The sequence below is a fragment of the Schistocerca serialis genome, chromosome 3, assembly GCF_023864345.2.
Source record: "Schistocerca serialis cubense isolate TAMUIC-IGC-003099 chromosome 3, iqSchSeri2.2, whole genome shotgun sequence".
Lineage (NCBI taxonomy): Eukaryota > Metazoa > Arthropoda > Insecta > Orthoptera > Acrididae > Schistocerca > Schistocerca serialis.
This window is the reverse complement of record NC_064640.1, coordinates 699,423,587-699,444,152: the sequence shown is the minus strand read 5'-3', so window position 1 is coordinate 699,444,152 and position 20,566 is coordinate 699,423,587. Positions and strand designations below refer to the sequence as shown.

At 39.1% G+C, this 20,566-nt stretch overlaps 1 protein-coding gene across 3 annotated transcripts in view; it reads right to left on the bottom strand.

The window, feature by feature from the left end:
- The window catches only part of LOC126470568 (serine/threonine-protein kinase Pak), a 130,519-nt gene that overhangs the window by 51,858 nt on the left and 58,095 nt on the right, over nt 1-20,566 (bottom strand). For all 3 annotated transcript variants that reach the window (XM_050098513.1, XM_050098512.1, XM_050098514.1), the window contains exons 3-4: nt 17,181-17,332; nt 4,700-4,827 (exon numbers count right to left, since the gene is read on the bottom strand). In XM_050098513.1, coding sequence (XP_049954470.1) covers nt 4,700-4,827; nt 17,181-17,332 — 280 coding nt within the window. The remainder of the gene's footprint in view (nt 1-4,699; nt 4,828-17,180; nt 17,333-20,566) is intronic.

Genomic DNA, 20,566 nt, shown 5'->3' with positions numbered 1-20,566 from the left:
GAATTGCTTCTATGTCCTCCCTCAATCCAATCTGACAGGGATCCCAAACGTTCGAGCAGTACTCAAGAATAGGTCGTATTAGTGTTTTATAAGCGGTCTCCTTTACAGATGAACCACATCTTTCCAAAATTCTACCAATGAACCGAAGACGACTATCCGCCTTCCCCACAACTGCCATTACATGCTTGTCCCACTTCATATCGCTCTGCAATGTTACGCCCAAATATTTAATTGACGCGACTGTGTCAAGTGCTACACTACTAAGGGAGTATTCAAACATTACAGGATTCTTTTTCCTATTCACCTGCATTAATTTACATTTATCTATATTTAGAGTTAGCTGCCATTCTTTACACCAATCACAAATCCTGTCCAAATCATCTTGTATCCTCCTCCAGTCACTCAACGACACCTTCCCGTACACCACAGCGTTATCAGCAAACAGCCGCACATTGCTATTCACCCTATCCAAAAGATCATTTATGTAGATAGAAAACAACAGCGGACCTACCACACTTCCCTGGGGCACTCCAGATGATACCCTCACCTCCGATGAACACTGACCATCGAGGACAACGTACTGGGTTCTGTTACTTAAGAGGTCATGGAGCCACTCACATACTTGGGAACCAATCCCATATCTCGTACCTTAGTTAGGAGTCTGCAGTGGGGCACCGAGTCAAACGCTTTCTGGAAGTCAAGGAATATGGCATCCGTCTGATACCCTTCATCCATGGTTCGCAAGATATGTGAAAAAAGGGCGAGTTGCGTTTCACAGGAGCGATACTTTCTAAAGCCGTGCTGATGCATGGACAGCAACTTCGCTGTCTCAAGGAAATTCATTATATTCCAACTGCGAATATGTTCGAGAATCCTGCAACAAACCGATGTTAAGGATATTGGTCTGTAATTTTGAGGATCCGTCCTTCTATCCTTCTTATATACAGACGTCACCTGCACTTTTTTCGAGTCGCTCGGGACTTTACGTTGGGCAAGAGATTCACAATAAATGCAAGCTGAATATTGCCACTAGTTTCCAGAGCATAACACGAAATTTTATCAATAAGAATTTTAGAACATGTGCTTTTATAGTTATGTTTGCCCCATGCAACAATGGACATAATAGCTTCTTAAATTACATTGTTAAAGTTAATTCAGTAATATTAAGTTGCATTTTTATACAAAAAAATTAGAGTTTTGTGCAATTTCTCATGTTTTGGAAAATGTAGGTGCCGAGGTCCACCATTTCACTTTTTCTTATTGATCCCCAAATTACACACAACTTATTTTATTGTGAAATGGAACCAAACTAGGGGTAGCACAAGAACAAACCAAACTTGAAACACAACTGGCACCCTACTGGCCATCTTTATTTGTGCATTTTAAGTTTCATCACTTTTAGAAACAGTCATATCCGAACCCATTTAGCATATTTACTGAACCATATGGTGAACCTGAATATAAGATGAACTCCAATTTTTAAGAGGCTTCTTGAGATTCTTTGCTTTGTTTTCAACAGATTCTGACCTATCAAAATCAAAGGCTACTTTTTGTTTATTATCTCAGCCAGTAGGTTGTGTTAAAACTACTTTGTCATTATCATCACTGGCAATATCGTCGTCTGTAATCCTACTGCCGTTTCACCCTTCCTGACACTCCTCTCATATTATTTCATTTTTTGATCCATCCACGATTTTGGATACGTAGCACTTTTTGAATTCTTTCCATAATAGATTCTCTCGAAAGTCACTGTAGACAGTAAGGATCCACTGATCCAGCATATACACTGCGGATTTCTGTAAATTCCCCTTTCTCCTTGAAGAAGTAATTCAATGTAAAACTGTCACAGATGAGTCTTGAAAGATCCATTTACAACAATAGCCATTATCTGAAGTTGTGACAAGCCACTAGCAATCACTAATAGGTCAGTGCTGTTCTTTGATATCAGATCCGTAACTTCCTGGGTAATCCTCCACTTTTCTTTACATCTTAAGACAAAGAACCATATATGGGGTCAGCTTCCTGCTATCTGGCAAAGCAACCAGGGCAACTGTTATACTGGCCTTTTCATTGAAAGAATTTCTTATAAAAAATTTTTTAATGGCCTTCACATCAAGTATAACATTTGACTGCATATCAGAATAAATAGGCATCTCATTTGTTTCCCATGTGACCTAGGAAGTACCTGTACTTACACTAAATACATGACACTGAAGTACCATGGGAAGTCACTAAGCTAGCATTGTTCCTCACCCTAATGTAAGACCTACATTCTACACCATCTTATGCACCAGTCCTTATTTGCTTTGAACTTCATGTCGCACGCTGTGGGAATATTCTTCTGTATCTCCACCACTTTCATTCTGGTAACTTCACTAGTAATCGAGAAGTCTTCATTGTGTTTCTCTCACAAATATTTCACAAACTGTTGCTCCAATACATTAAACATTCCTCAATTCAATCCTCTGTAAGCTAGGCAGGTAGAACTGGCATTCTTTAATTTGTTCTTCATCTGATGCCATCTACAAATGCTCACTTACGTGGCAAACGTTTTTCCTACTGCACAGTTGCTTGTGGTCTCTGCTGCGTAAGTTACCATTGAGTTAAATTAGCATTCTGTTGTCTCTGTGAACCAACTGTGGATTATGAACCCATAAATCCAAATATCTCAAGTGACAGCTGTGATTTGCATCCATTATTGATTGCTACAATTTATTGTTCTTACGGTGTTGACAATCAAAGCAAACACAATAATGTTGTTCCTTTTAAGAATGTTATCCCGGCAAAACTTAATTACCGACATAACAGTGATGGAAATTGCAAATTAAATTTGAAACCAATTTGTCCCCTCCCTCCCTCCCTAGTGCTGACACTGCAGATATCTGGACACTGATCTAATAATGCACTTGGTTAATCATTTGTTCCAACCATGATAATCAACCATATTGTGGGGCAGAGACAACATCAGCACCACTGTTGAAGGAAGGAAGAGTATGGTTTAACATCTTGTTGACATTGAGGACGAGATGGAACAGAAGATCAGAATGTTTCAAGGACGGGGAAGGAAACTGTCCGTGCTGTTTCGAAGGAACCATCCTGACATTTCCCTGGAGCAATTATAGAAGTCACAGAAAACTGAAGTCTGGATGTCCAGACTTGAATCTGAACCATCGTCGTCCTAAATTAGAGTCCAGAGTGCTACCTACGACAGCACCTTGGTCGAGCTTTGCACCATTCAAGTGTCATACGTGACCATAATTACATTAAAACGATGTCTCCTGTAGAAATACATACCACAGTCTAGTTTCTCCCCACCTATAATGCCATTTCAATTCAAACTATGTTTTGAGTCAATCAAACAGCAGTTTAAGCATGGTAAATGTCATAAAAAGTGCAGGGCATGGATCAGATTCCCGTAGCTGGTAGCATAACAAAGTTTATTGCCCACTCGTCATTCCCTTTCCTGTATTCGACCTAGTGCTTGGATGAGCTGCTGCTTCCATGCCCCCTCTAAAGCTGATGAAACTGCCAAATTAAATCTGCGCATCACACCACTCTCCTGAAATACAGGGTAACCCATGTAGTTCATCATATAATCATATCAAAACAAACTGAACAAGGAAAGAATGAGGTCAACAATAATTTTAACTACATATCATGAGGCAAATAAGTCAGAAAAGAATTTACATGACAAAAGGCAACATTCACTCCTCGTCATGTTACAAAGCAGAAAATAAATCTTGGGTCATATTGATTTGAAATGAACTGTTAACACATGAAATAAGGGAATTCAGCAGGTGAACAAGTCAAATTTTGCAGGCTAGACATCATCCAATCACTGCTGTTTTATGAACAAGATATCTGCTATGTTGGCTCCTCTGTAACACTGAAACAGAGAAGTCTATAACAACATATCATGCACCATCTGTCTGCAAAGTTTTCATTTCACTCTCAAGAGTCAATCACAAAATTATTTATTATTCAAATTAATACGCAAGTCAGACTGCCTCCTTCCAACACCACAATGCTTCCTTCAAACATCTCAGTTACACATAAAGTTGTGCATAATTAGTGAGTGCCATCGTCTGTCACAGGACACCAATAGGTCTGAATATGCACAACTTTTTTTATTGTGATTCTTGAGCCAGTGGTTGAGTACAAGAAAATTTACTCTGAACTACTCGGCTATTGATTATGATGCCATAAATTTCAAGATTATCAGTCTTGTTCTCAAAAGCACTGTACATTCCAAAACGCAACAGCTAAAACATACAGCCAATATAAAAAATTGCTGAGTGTCACAAAATAAGAATAGCTAGAAGTCATACCCACAATTCTCAACAATTTATTATGGTAACTGTTGTTATGACTATTGCTTTGTGGAGGGTATGATGATAATGAGAATTTGAGAATGAGCCAATGATAATGCTCGCTTCTATACTTCTTATGGCACAATAAAAAATGAGTAACTCAGCAGGTAAGCAAGAATTATGTTATCCTCATCAAGTCTGAACTAACACTAACAGTTTAATTACACCATTTAACGTTTATTTATGTAAAAGTGCATGTCGACTGTGAAATGTGATTACTGCAAAATACACCACTAGCACTGGCAAAGCACTGTTTAGAACATAAAAAAGGATGTTACTATCTCTAACATTGCTTGTGACTTAGTAACATGATGTAGCAAGAGTCTTACCACTTTTCCTCCTGCTTTGTATCCTGAAGGTTTTGCTGGTGGAACTGGAGGTGCTAGCTTTTGTTTCACTTGAGGGGACTCATCTTCACCCCATGTGGGGATATTTCTTCCTGCTAACACTTTAGGCCCTGCAAGTTAAGAATACAATTCTCTGTAAATTTTGAACTGTTGCTCAAGCAACAAAAAGTACAAAGGCAATGAAAACAACAGTCTGTATACTACATTTGTGAACTTTGTAACATCCAGAAAGAATGGTCCAAAAAACCAAACTTAGCAAATCAATGGAAAGTGTACCAGAAATAACTCACTGCTACTGCAGAGAGGTGATCTATGTATAGGTCCTGTAGACAGTGGCAAAACTAGGATATGACAGGTGCGCCTCACACCCAAGGTGTTATTTCCGTGATGGATACATCTTTCTCACAGGCAAAAAATTTGATCGGCAGTGAAACAATGAAAAAAGAATTGTGCTGTTGTTGCAAACAAAGCGACTCTGGAGTGTGCGTGATTCCAGGCTTTGAACTGAATCATACAGACAACAATTACTGAAATGTGTACCTTCTACTTCACTTAAAATGCATTTTATCTCAAAAAAATGAATAAACAGGCCAAGTAACAATGGAGATTAAACAAAAAAAAAATTGTCACAAGGGAGGGACAGGGGTGCAAAATAAAATTTAGCTACATACCCCACTTACACCACTGCAGGCAGTGCCATCCTATGCAATTGGAATGGTCAATCTTACATGAAACAGACAATATTGCGAAGAGGAAAGTTGCTACTCACCATACAGCGGAGATGCTGAGTCGCAGATAGGCGCAACAAAAAGACTGTCACAAATAAAGCTTTCAGCCCACACAGCCTTCGAAAAAAAGAAATACTACAGTGTGGCTATAGTTGCCCGAGACTGCAGTGTTGTGTGTGTGTGTGTGTGTGTGTGTGTGTGTGTGTGTGTGTGTGTGTGTGTGTGTTTTCACGAAGGCCTTATGGGCCAAAAGCTTTATCTGAGACAGTCTTTTTGTTGTGCCTATTTGTGACTCAGCACATCTCCACTATGTGGTGAGTAGCAACTTTCCTTTTCATAATGTTGTTACATTCCAGCCTGGAGTTTCCATTGTTTGATGAAACAGAGAGAGTGAGAAATGGAAACATGAAGGCAAGTGACACTACGTTTCTTCAACAACAAAGGTCTTTATCAACACACAAGAAATTTCACATGGGTCAGAATGATCAGTCTGTGAAATAGTGTGTGTGACTTAAGGCAATCTTGCCAGCTATCGGTACAAGGTGGGGGGCTACAAGAGTGGAGAATTTTTCAATGAGAGCACTGTAGAAAGCTACAATGGGGCATCCAGGATTGTTTTATTTATGAATTTTGGGAAGCAAGTAGAAGGTGAATGTGTAGGGGTCACTGGAGTGAGGAGGGAGATGCATTTGGGGAAGGGAGTCTGGTGTGGTCACAAAGCTGTGAGTTGGAATTCAAGGTTATGCTGGATTTCTGGCATGGGATCACTATTGCAGAGCCTGTACATTAAGGAGTTAGTGGATGGATGCCTTCTTTCAGGTAATAATTGCTGTTCACAATGACAGTGGTGGAACCCTTGCCCGCAGCGAGGATGAGGTTCAATTCCTGTGTAGCATTTTATGCTGGCATGATCACCAACCAGCTGCCCACCTAAATGAGTGACCACCACCAAACTGTGGCCAAGAACAGAGTTAACCACAGAGTGTTAGAACATACTGCTGACCACAACAAGCCAGTCTCAATTTAAATGACTGTTTCATAGCCCATGAAATCTGGAACCTTCCACCAACCCCAGCTTATTTAACTATGTAGACAGAAATACTTTTGGAATAAAGGAGACCACTCACCACAAAGCAGAAGTGTTGAGTTGTCTATAGGAATATACAAAAAAAAGAAAACTTGCTAGCTTTTGTCTTTATCCTTTGATGAGCCAGAGTATAAAACACACGCACACATGCGCACACGCACACACACGCATAGGCAGACTGATTGTGGTGGGATCAGTGCCCTGTGGCACGGGGGGACAGAGAAGAAAGGGAGGAGAAGAGGGGACAGAGGTGGGAGATGGGGAGAAGAGGGAGCAGGAGAGAGGGCGCAGGGGAAGAGGGCGCAGGGGAAGAGGGCGCAGGGGAAGAGGGCGCAAGAGAGAGGGATGAGGAGAAGAGGGAGCAGGAGAGAGGGATGGGGGGAGGAAGAGGGAGCGGGAGAGAGGAATTTGAAGAAGGGGGGGGGACCAGCGGAGCGGGGGGGGGGGGGGGTGGGGGGTGGCTAGCTACTAGGAGGCAGCGGCGGCCAATTTGCTGGCTAGGAACACAGCAGGAAGGGTGGCAGGTATATGGGCTAGCGAGATTGTCGTTGCCAGAGGGCAGCGTCACACATTGAAGGCAAAATGTGGGTGTGTGTTGGGAGGGAGTGACAGGATGGAGGAAGCAGAAACTGTTGGATGGAGGGTGAGAGTACAGTGGGTTACCTGAGATTGAGGCAGAGCAATTACAGGAGCAGAGGATGTCCTGTAAGGGTAACTGCCATCTGCATAGTTGAGACAAGCTTGTGGCAGAGAGAAGGATTCAGATGGCTTGGGCTGTAAAGCAGCCATTGAGACTGAGCATGCTGTGCTCAGCTGCATGTTGTGCCACTGGCTGGTCAACTTTGTTCCTGACAAAAGTTTGGCAGTGGCCATGCATTCTGATGGACAGCTGGTTGATATTCATACCAACATAGAGACTGAGAAGTTCCAAAGAAGAGCAGCAAGATTCATGAATGGTACATTTAGCCATCACGAGAGCGTTACAAATCTCACAGAAAGTTTGAAGTGGGACACACTTGCAGATAGACGACACACTAAACGGAAGGGGCAGCTCAGTAAATTCCAAAATCCGATCTTCACCGAGGATGTAGTGCAGCGCATATTTATTACCACCAACTTTCATATCACGAAATGGTCACCATTCAAAGATAAGGAAAATTAGAGCTCGTACTGAGGCGTTCAGTCATTTTCCCTCGCGCGAGCCGCGAATGGAACAGGGGTTGGGGGAATATGACTTTGGTGCGAATAGTGCCTTCTGCTACACACCACTTGGTGGCTAGTGGAGTATTTGCAGTGGAGTTGGTGTATAACATGGCTGCTTTCACAGGTGGCCCAGCCCATGATGGGGCACTGTAACAAGGATATACCCGTCTGTATCAACAGTTCTATGGCTTAAGTTGATTGCCAGGCTGCTGGAATACATGCCATCGTGTCAGCTTCCAGAGTCCAGGGATCATCAATGCCTCAGACTGTAATAAGTGTGTGAACAATATTACTGGCACAACTGATGGTAAAATGTAATGTCTTAAAAGGAGTACTGTTTCAGGCTGTCTTATAGTCACACACACATTAGGTGGTACCATAGTGATTGTGATCTTGCACCTGCATTATGGACAAAAGGTAACTGTTATGATTTGGGATGCCATAGGATTCGGATTACTCAGGAGAAGTTCATACGGAACACATTTCGATCAGCATATTGGACGAACCCATTGCAAAGGAGCAGGAATTCCAGTTGCCTGTCAATTTCATGTCAACACATTCTAGTGTCATTCTTGCAATTATTGCTGCATACAGCATGGTACCACAGTCTTCAGGCACAGCAGATGCAGGAAGATTCCTTTGAAGTCAACTCCATTACATTTTGTGTAATGTCCTTAATGTTTTACTGGTAAAGGTAAATGAGAGTATTCAGCACTCCTCTCACCACATAACAGACACTCACAACTGAACCCTCTCCCCCTATCCACATCTCCCATCTCTTTCCTGGGCCAGCGCTCTGCATAGGTATATAAGCTACAGGACAAGTTTCATTTTATGTATTTTACAATATGCTTTCTCCACTCCAGCATAGAGATGGCAATCTGAACAGCAATGCTCAATGTACCACCACTTGCAGGCAACTCCACATGCCATATTCCAGCATAGTAATGTGGCATGCAAAATGAGGAAGCCATCTGAATGAAAATAGGTGTCACCGCTTCCCTAGTCTACATGTTTTCCTATCAAACATGTCTGGCGTATAATTGCTCACAATTTTTTCATCGCTGTTATCTTGTAACCACTGTTAATACAAGGCTACAGTAAATAATTCATTTGTTTCCAAAGATCTATATTTTCTAATGTTTTGCTTGTACGAATATGATTGATACATGAATAGAACCATAAGCTCACTGGGTTTACATTGCACCCACCAGTTGGCATTACGAATGCAGTGTCTCGAAAAAATGCTGACAAAGCAAGAAAAGAGTTTTTGTGTTGAGAAATGTGCGATGTTCATCTGTTACAACATAGCAGTGTGCATTCAGATGGAATTATGGAAAAGAATCACTTTGTAAACAGAACACTGTGCATCGACAATTTAAGGACACTAGCTGTTCCTGTAAACAGAAAAGTACCAGTCAGCCAAGTGTGCCAGAGGCAGCTGTGGAGAGGGCGAGGGAAAGTTTCGTATGTAGACCAAAAACATCAACACTCAGTGCAAGCCACGAACTTTTAATACTGCAGCAAACTTTGTGGAAGGTTTTGCAATGGCAGTTACATTTCAGACTGTACTGCCTGCAGCTCATGCAACAATTAAAACTGGAAGATTATGACCAGCACCTTCAATTTTGTATCACAACCCAGGTAGCACCAGAGAATGAACATTTCACCTCCAAGCCGATATTCAGTGATGAAGCTACCTTCCATTACCTGTAGAAGTTAATTGCCACAATGTGAGACTGTGAAGCACTGAACACACTCATGAAATGTGGTGCATGAACAAGATTTATTGAAGGTTCATGTTTCCTGTGCAAAGTCACACATGAAGCTGCACAGGTAATTTTTTTTTCTGTGAGAAGACTGACAGGTACCTCATACCTTGATATCTTGCAGTTGTGATGGCCATTTCCAAAAATTTAATCTTCCAACAAGATGGGGCACCCCCTAATTTGAGTACTGATATATGTTGATACCTAAATAATGAACTTTCGCATCTCTGGATTGGGTGTAGTGGTGAAGATGACATGGCTCTATTCCCTTGCCCCCTCCCGCCAGGTCACCTGATACAATGCCTTGTGATTTTTCCTTTGGGGATACATTAAGGATCATGTTTACATACCCCTACTTCCAAGAACATTGGTACAATTCACACAAAACATCAATGCTACTGTGATGAGCACTGTCAGGATGTTGTTACATAAAATATGGAATGTACTTTACCACTACTTGGACATGTGTTGTGTGACCAAAGGGGCACTCCTAAGACATTTGTAGAGTGTAAAATGCAAACACTGGAAGTTTACAGTTCTAGTTGTGCATCTATGATATTTGTGCACATAATACTTTGTAAAATACAGATTTGAAAACAAATGAATCATTTATAGTAGCCCTGTACTCATACATAAAGCTCATGGATGAAGATTCCCCACGAAAATATTCAGCCCATACTCGATGTGATTTCATGATGTTTACAGGCTCCAACTGCAAAACATAACAGTTTTAAAGTGACTGCCCAATTTAAAAGTTGGAGATCATGTAGAGTTCTGTAACCTTAACTAATTACTGAATGCCCTATACATAATCTATGGTAGGAAATTAACTTCACTCACATGTAAATTTCATTGTTTCCTTTTCACAAATGTTGCCATGCTTCACATGGGTACAAAAAATTGTACATTATTCACATTCAAACACTCTGATAAAACATTTAAATCATTTTACAGAAATGTGACTGTATTTAGTAACACAACAACACTGGAAAAGTGTAAATATTGAGCACTGTGTCAGCCATACCAAATTCTAAAGTGTGTAAAATAACAATGGGGTAGAAAAACACAATAACTCTCAGTAATTTCTCATGCATGATTAGACCACCAACAGAAACAACACATCAATGGAAATGACTTTTCATATACAGAAACATTACCTGCAACACATTTTCACTTCCAACAACGTTAACCAGTAGTTATGACAAACAGCTAATATGAAATATTATCAGCAGTCACTGCATGCAGTAATAACACACTGCAACAAAACATTTTTTTAAAAAACTTTTTTCCTTTGATAACTGATCTTTATAGATTTTTATGAGCTGAATCCAAATCTAGTCTTAGTTTTTTTGTATCACCCACAGTTTTCAAGCAATATGCTTTCTATTATAGAGTATAAAAATCCTATGCTATACTGTAAATGGGGAAATTAATGAAACACTTTGTTACAATGTAAGCATGGTTTGTATTTACAGTAAGCTACTTAAAACAATCATGTGTGTTGATAGAGGTTTCAATTGTTAGCTGGAGTTGGTTTGTATTTCCTTTCTCTTTTTCCTTTCAAGCTTCTTGTGTAGCTTTTTCTATGATGAGTCGCTTTCTGAACTTCTCGGTGAAATGACCAACAGTAGTCCCTCATCATGTTGGTGTTCCAGCTGCCTTGGTAGCGTTTTTCCATCACTTTAATGTCCTGGTGAAAACACTCTCCTTGCTCCTCATTAACATCTCCCATACTGTCCGGGAAGTAATCAAGGTGACTGTTCAAAAAGTGAACTTTCAGGCTCATTAAACATCCTAACGTTTTAAACTTCTTTAACATTGTAGCTATAATAGAAACATATTCTGGGTATTTTTCATGTCCTAAGGACTTCGTAATGACTTGCTTGAATGGTACCAATACTTCTTTCTCATTTAAGGTAATTGTGGATTCAAAGTTAACATCAAACATCAATTTTCTAATGTCAGGTCCAACAAAGATGCCTTCTTTTAGTTTAGCTTCTGAAAGGCATGGAAACTTTTGGCAGAGATACTTAAAACATGGTCCATCTTTAGGCAAAGCCTTTACAAACTGTTTCATTAGGCCTAACTTTATATGTAGAGGTGGTAGGAGTACGTTTTTTGGATCTATAAGGTTTTTGCATAGAATGTTCTTCTCACCAGGTTTCAAAGACTCCCTCACAGGCCAGTTCTTTCTGTGCCAGTGTTGATCCCTAACCTTACTGTCCCATTCACACAAGAAACATGGAAATTTGGTAAAGCCACCTTGCTGAACAAGGAGCATGCATATAACTTTAGATCGCCCCATATCATCCAACCATAAGCAGAATAGCCTATTTTATTTAGCACTATTTCTAGGATTTCATAGCTTTCTTTCATATGTACAGAATGTCCAACAGGTATAGATGCATACATGTTACCATTATGTAACAAAACAGCCTTTAAACTAGTTTTGGATGAATCAATAAACAGCCTCCAGTCTTTCTTTTTGTATTCAATAGCAAACTCATTCATCAGACCGGGAATGTCTGAACAGTACACTAAATCACCTTCTTATTGAACAAACTTGGAAAATTGCTGCACTCTCTTTATATACACATGTATATGCTGGTTCCAACTGCCAATAAGTTCTTTTCTTTCAATCCAGGGCCAAGCAATTCACCATTTTTTTCGTTAAGCCCAGATCCCTAACCAAATTGTTACGCTTGGTCTGAGTAAACAATCTGGGCTCTAGACTTTCTGTATTACAATGAAATTCATCATCATCTGGTTCATCTAAATTACATTCTACATCAGAAAATAATTCTGTTGGAATAGGATTTAAATCATCTGGTGGTTCAGGAACTGGCAAATCTACACCATGCCCTACTGGTCGGAGGCGGACGGAAGGTAAGGGTAACATATTACCTAAATGTTTTTTGAATTATGACCAGTAATATCAACACTGCAAAAGTAGCAATCATTTGAATGACTTCTTGGCTCCCTCCATATAATAGGAACAGCAAATCTAAAGGCTTTTTTCTCCTTTTTGGGCCATTTTCTCACATCTTCAAAACACACACATAACATACCTTATGTGGTGCCCAAGATTTATCTTTATCACCAAGTTTAGATCCAAAGTACGATAGATAAACCCTTTTCACAAAGGCTGCAATGATTCTTTGGTATTTTTTAAATCACAAATTCACCACAAATATAACAGAAACTGTCAGCAGAGTTTTTACAACCACAATTAGACATTGTACTAAACACATGAACGGGAAATGTGAAAGTGAAGTTAGGTTGACAGTAAACAAAACACCATTTGTTAACACAAAAATAGAATCTACCTTTTGCCAGCAAATGTTTTTCAGCAGTCCTATCAACGTCGTCTACATTCATTACACATCATTTTTAAATTATTTTAACTACATAGAAGCTGTTAAATTCTTTAAAAAATCACTTAATTTAACATATTTTACTGTAAAATGTAAAGAAATGGTGGGTGTATCATATTTGGATTTCCCACCCAAAAAAAACATAAGAATAAGGTATTTTCAGCAAAAAAGTTTTTTCATCGTAGGCCTGTGTAATTGCTACAAAATCCAGTCATGGAGTACCTTGAAAATATTGAAACACTTATCAGCACAAATAGTACGTTATTTTTTTCAGTATGAAATAGAAATATTTTAATTAAATACAAATGCTGATAGTGGAAAAATCCTAAATTTTGCATCCAGTGCAGAAGGTTCCCAGACTTGTATAATAGAATCCAATAAACTACTGATTTTTTTTTTAAATAAAAGTGATTAAGTATTATAACTTCATTCTGATGCTGTTCGCAAGTCATTCCATTCATACAACAAATAAATCAGAGAAAAAAAAATTTTCTCCAAATGCCTCTTTTCTCAAGTCAGTCTGTTACAGCAATGTCACAACTCCACATTTCATCCTATATGCCAAATATTTATGCTGCAGCTAGAAAAAGGTAGTTAACAAATTAACTAATCTGCATATCAGTTATTTTCTCCTCGCATAAAGGCAAGTAAATACTTCAGTTAATAGTAACCTAAGAAGGAAAAGGATCCATTCACCTCAAATATTTGAAGTACACCACTGATCATTTACAAGAAGAATCTGCTGCTTATGATACTGCAGTTCACACTGACTTGCTATTTGTAGCCAAGCACTTAATACCTGATGATGCCACATAACACATTGCAACTGGTCATATAATAATAAAATACTTTACAGTCAAGATGGAAATGAATTTTATATTACTAACAGTACTGCAATCATAACATCCCAGTGAGGATGTCACCAATTCGTGCTTTGTTGATTGGTTTAAAAGAGGGGAGAAGGGACCAAACTACGAGGTCATCAGTCCCTTGTTCCTAATAAAACAATGTCACAAGTGTTGGTGCCTTGTCATTGTTTAACAAAGATTATGGGTAACCTAATTATATGTACGTTATGCAGTGAATTTTTTTATAATTTTTTTGTGCCATGTGTTGAAAATATTACTGCTCTTTAAAAAATCAGTGCATACTCTTTTCCAGTACTTTAAGTACATGAAGTGTGCTTCATAGTATTTAGGCAGAGTAGATTTAAAAAGTGCCTTAAGCACTCATAGTTCAATAACAGTTCAAAACCTAGAAAGGGGAATAGGAGATGGAAAATAGAGAATGAAACTTTAATTCGTGAATTTAAATATTCATAAAGTATATTTTTCATCATGTCACTCATAACAGATTAAATTATTATGGAAATTATGGATACCCACAGTGAGCTGGATGTTCATGAAGCTGAATTCTACTCCTGAACAGCAGTTCAGACTGCACCACCCAGTTCTACATCAACATCTAAACCCTGCAAGTAGCCTTACAGGGTGTGGCAGAACATATTTTGTGTAATACTATGATTTCCTATCATTCCTGTTGCATTTGCAAATGTCGCACAGAAAGAACAACTGTCAATAAGTCTCCATATGAGCTCAAATGTCTTGATTTTCTCATCATGATCATTTCACAATATACACGCAGAACAAAATCTTACGTTTCTTTGTTCTTCTCGATATGCATACTCTCAGAATTTTAATAGTAAAAATCCCTGTGATGCAAGCTGCCTCTCTTATTGTGTCTGCCACTGAAAACTGATGAACATCTCTGAGACATTCTCTCATACAAGCAAATGGACCTGGGACAAAATGTGTTGCTCTTCTTTGGATCTTTGCTATCTTCTCTACTAACCCTTCCTGGTTATGGTTCCTGACTGATGAGCAATACTTGTGCGAAGCAAATGACAGTTTCATACATTTCTCTTTTGTGGGTGACTTGCACTTCCTTAAAATTCTTCAAATGAATTCCTGTCAGGCACCTGCTTTCTCAGAACTAGTTTTACACTAATAGAAGACTATGATCAGCAAAGCAGATTAAAATTATGTTCTTCAAAATGTTAAAACTGGTGAAGATGAGACAAGATGATAAGTAATTCTTGAATGATACAAAAGCACTAAGAAGTAGAGAAAAAAAGAAAATGGAGGAGGAGGGTTCCCTGTGGAATCTAACCTGACAGAAGAACTGTGGTGAATAATTAGTGAGTTGTGGAGCACACGAACAAGCAATCATTTAATTGCAGCTGATATTCAGATATCACTTCCTCCCAATTTTGCCCACATTGTATACATCACGAGACCTACATGTGCAGTGCAAGTGCGGAAAGGATGATATTGCAGCTGTCTAGTGTGCCAAATTCAATGCAGCACATAATTATGTGAGGACGGATGATGAGAAAAATGTCTATGTGAGGAAATGTTACACAAATGACATTCCTTGCAATAGTTCACATCCCAGACAAGCATAGGGAATGAAGAAATTGCAACATTTTATTACCTTCAAGCTGGGACTGTAAAATTTTAATGTGTTAATACAAGCCAAGTTAAACAGTAATTCAACTGATTAGAGGTGGTGCAGATTCTTAGAGGAGAAAAGGGAACGAAAGAGGGGGACGGAGTGGACAAATTAAGATTGTCCAATTTCTGTGTGATGTTTCAGGGTAAACAAATTTGAAACATTCTTAAAGGCTGATATCACAATCCAAATTAAGCATCTTGTGTTTCATAAATAACACATACAACAGTGATATAAATAAAGAAATTAAAATGTTGAAATATTTCATTACAATGGTAGTGAAGATACAAAATTGTCTCTGGCTGTTTCCCCCCCCCCCCCCCCCCCCCACCCTGCATCCCGAATGTATCTTAGTAAAGGAATTCCAAATGGTATTCAGTTGCACTCAACACAGTTATTCGCTGTATCAGCATTGTGAATTTAAGTGTTATTTTCAGTACTATGTCTCAAGTCAAGTTGTATTTGCAGTATGTTTGTTCAAGACTCATATTACCAACAAAATCACAGGAAAAAAGTTTTTTCAGAGTAAAGTCCATCAAAAAATAGACATCAATATTTTGTGAGTAATGAGAGAGTTGTACCGCTATGCTAATAAATAAATTGAAGAATAACTCATTCATTTTCAGACACACATGAGAAGATGTGTAATTTCAAGATGACATTCACTTCTGCTGTGTGAGAGACTATTGGCTACAGATGCATTATTTATATTTGGCTGTGCACTTGTAAACAAACATTTTTAAGACTATATTGGAAAGACGTTTGCAAGTCAGGTGGTGGTTACAACATAGGTTGCAATCTCTTTTGTGACAGGGGCTCATTAACAGTCTCATCAAACACCTGCCCTTACAAGTCTCCACATCTTTCCTTTTTTCCCTTACTTTAACCCACTGGATTGTAAATCCTTATAGTTCAGCCATCTTTCATTAGTCTCTAAATTCTCTTTAGTCTTCCACAGCTGTAAGCAGATCACATATCTAATTTTGTCTTGTTTACTGTAGCATATTTATTTTCACTTTCTTGGGCAGTTGTTACCACTTGCTATTGCTGTATTATCATCGATTTTTAACCTAAAACTTCATAAAGTATTGATGCTGTAAAATGGAAGTACTTGGTACTTCTCAGCCATCCTTAAAGCATAGCAAATAATGATGCTCTGAATACTGCACCAGTCCATAGTGGTTATTTCCACAGGCTGGCATGCTGAAAGTCACTAGTTCATATTTGATCACCAACAAATGTTTATTATTTAGTATTCATCATTTCTGGAAGGTTTTAGAAATTTCTTATGTTTGTAACATTAGCATATTTTGGAATGTTCAATGTTTGTATAAATAGCATCACACACTGTCCAGAAGGCAGTTCTGTTTGTGCATCAGTATTAAGCAATAAATGTGCTATTGAATTTGAACTTGATTGTGAAATCTTGACACTGTTTGGTAGAGATGCCAGGTACTCAAAACCTCTATATGATTGTCTTGGATTAGGCAACATACAAGTTGTCACCTATAATTAGAATACAGGCAATACATCTTTTCCAAGCTTGGTATACTCCGGTTACCAATGGGTTCCGAAACAGCATTAAGTCAATTGCACATCAGGCATCCACCAGTGTTTGGTGGTTATGACACAACAATACATTTGGTATGAACTTCTAAATTAACCTCACATTAAGACTGACTTTATTAGCCAATGACATTCATACAACCACAGCAGAATTTGCATCTGTTAATACTGCATAGAGGAAGCTTTGCTGCAAACGATGGCATGTATACAATCTGTGTGTCTTACCTAAGATATTTTCTATTTCTGCCGATTCCTCTTCTATCTGCTCTGCTGTGATAAGTGGTTTGAATGGTTCTGTTGGCTTCTTTTTTATTGAATAATTGTAGTATTTTAATGCCTGTACTGCAGCTCTGGGATTAACATCTTGTTCTTCTTTGCTGTAACAAAATATCAGGATGTACTAACAAAGAAAGTAAATTTTCAACATATCAATAACAAGCAACACAATGGAAATGTGTCATCTTTAGTCTACAAAATATGATACTCAGCATTTTGCAAAAAAAGGACAAGATCCCACCGAGAGTTCTCATATTACAGGTACCATTTTATTTTTTTATTTTAACATTGTATTGGAATGTTGCTGTTAACATCAATAACTCTCTCTCTTGAGCAGCAATGTAGAGTGCTATAGCAACATGTAAGAAGTTGTTCCCACATCCAGAACACAGATAGTGAGATTAGTTGTGCCATATGGTATACCGAAGTATGCCAGTGTTGTGACAAACTACAAGTAAGCCACAAGAGTGGATCCAACTAGACAATTCTGAACGATGAAAACCCAACAACATTTAGGTGCAAAATTAAGACATTTTCCTTATCAAATATTAATTATTAGAAGCCCCTATGACATAATAATGTTAGTAAGAGCAGGAGTGTCATTAAATCTTTGCTACCACAGTACCACTATGTGGTAAACTATTTATATCAGGAAAAAATTATTATTATTATTATTATTATTATTATTATTATTATTATTATTATTATTTCGCCAATGTATGAATAATTTCGAAGTTATGTGAAGTGTACCAATGATTTCTGTTGCGCGCCAGTCTCTTCAGTCAGCATTAGGCTGCAAGTATGATCACTGTGCAAACCACGCTCTCAGTTTTTCTGGGACTTTTAATAGCAACTGTGTCAAACTACTTAGCTTTGAACTATTTTACAGTGTTTGTTGATAAATGCACTGTAATGGCATCCCAGGGATTATTTACAGTAGGTTAACTACCCACACTTCCATTCATAGCCACATGCGTGGACTATCTCCATCACCAAAGAAATCCAGTATGCTACAAGAACTACTTCAAGGGACTGTGTCAACAAAAGAAAGACAGAGAATACATAGAGAGGAGTTCCAAGTGTCGATTCACTAAGCTGATCCAGTGAGAGGTTAATTTAACTTTTATAGTCTCCAGTGGAAATGAAGACCAGTTTTACTGCATGTCACCTATGCCACTTTCCGTGAGCTTAGGGCAAAACTGAGATATATTTATGGAAGTTTAGAACCACAGGCAGGTGGGTGGTGGTGGGGAATCTGGCAGATTATGATGTAGACATCAATTATAGTTGATGGTGCAGAAAATGCACACCACCTTTACCCACACTTCACTCTGATATGTGAACAACTATTTCAATCATAAAAAAGCTATATTCCCAAAGTTCATAACTGACCGTTAATAAAACAACGAAAATGTTATGCTCTGAAGACTTTTTTTCAAGGTGCACAGGACTGATTTGAGCTTGAGCTTGCAGTATGAATCCAAGATTCATTCGGCACATACGTGGTGAGTCACCACATGTGAGTAACACCTCAGCAGAACTGATAGTAAACATTCTAGTGGACATTCAACACAAACTAATATATCCCCCCCCCCCTCAATATGCACACAACAGGCATGGATGCAAGTCATTTAATAGGACATCCAGTAGTAGGCACTATGTGACATAGGGTCATCCTCATCAAATTTGCATCATACTGAAAGCATACCAAAGCTATTAGCCAGTTCATTAAGAACAAATTGATAATTTAAATATGTCATTGGCCATTAGCATTATTAAATATACAGGGTGTTACAAAAAGGTACACCCAAACTTTCAGGAAACATTCCTCACACACAAGGAAAGAAAATGTGTTATATGGACATGTGTCCGGAAACGCTTACTTTCCATGTTAGAGCTCATTTTATTACTTCTCTTCAAATCACATTAATCATGGAATGGAAACACACAGCAACAGAACGTACCAGCGTGACTTCAAACACTTTGTTACAGGAAATGTTCAAAATGTCCTCCGTTAGCGAGGATACATGCATCGACCCTCCATCGCATGGAATCCCTGATGCGCTGATGCAGCCCTGGAGAATGGCATATTGTATCACAGCCATCCACACTACGAGCACAAAAAGTCTATACATTTGGTACCGGGGTTGCGTAGACAAGAGCTTTCAAATGCCCCCATAAATGAAAGTCAAGAGGATTGAGGTCAGGAGAGCGTGGAGGCCATGGAATTGGTCCGCCTCTACCAATCCATCGGTCACTGAATCTGTTGTTGAGAAGCGTACGAACACTTCGACTGAAATGTGCAGGAGCTCCATCGTGCATGAACCACATGTTGTGTCGTACTTGTCAAGGCACATGTTCTAGCAGCACAGGTAGATTATCCCGTATGAAATCATGATAACGTGCTCCATTGAGCATAGGTGGAAGAACATGGGGCCCAATCAAGACATCACCAACAATGCCTGCCCAAACGTTCACAGAAAATCTGTGTTGATGACGTGACTGCACAATTGCGTGCGGATTCTCGTCAGCCCACACATGTTGATTGTGAAAATTTACAATTTTATCACGTTGGAATGAAGCCTCATCCGTAAATAGAACATTTGCACTGAAATGAGGATTGACACATTGTTGGATGAACCATTCGCAGAAGTGTACCCGTGGAGGCCAATCAGCTGCTGATAGTGCCTGCACACGCTGTACATGGTATGAAAACAACTGGTTCTCCCGTAGCACTCTCCATACAGTGACGTGGTCAACATTACCTTGTACAGCAGCAACTTCTCTGATGCTGATATTACGGTTACCGTCAACTGCACGAAGAATTGCCTCGTCCATTGCAGGTGTCCTCGTCGTTCTAGGTCTTCCCCAGTCGCAAGTCATAGGCTGGAATGTTACGTACTCCCTAAGACGCCGATCAATTGCTTCGAACGTCTTCCTATCGGGACACCTTTGTTCTGGAAATCTGTCTCGATACAAACATACCACACCACGGCTATTGCCCCATCCTAATCCATACATCAAATGGGCATCTGCCAACTCCGCATTTGTAAACATTGCACTGACTGCAAAACCACATTCGTGATGAACACTAACCTGTTGATGCTACGTACTGATGTGCTTGATTCTAGTACTGTAGAGCAATGAGTCGCATGTCAACACAAGCACCAAAGTCAACATTACCTTCCTTCAATTGGGACAACTGGTGGTGAATCGAGGAAGTACAGTACATACTGACGAAACTAAAATGAGCTCTAACATGGAAATTAAGCGTTTCCGGACACATGTCCACATAACATCTTTTCTTTATTTGTGTGTGAGGAATGTTTCCTGAA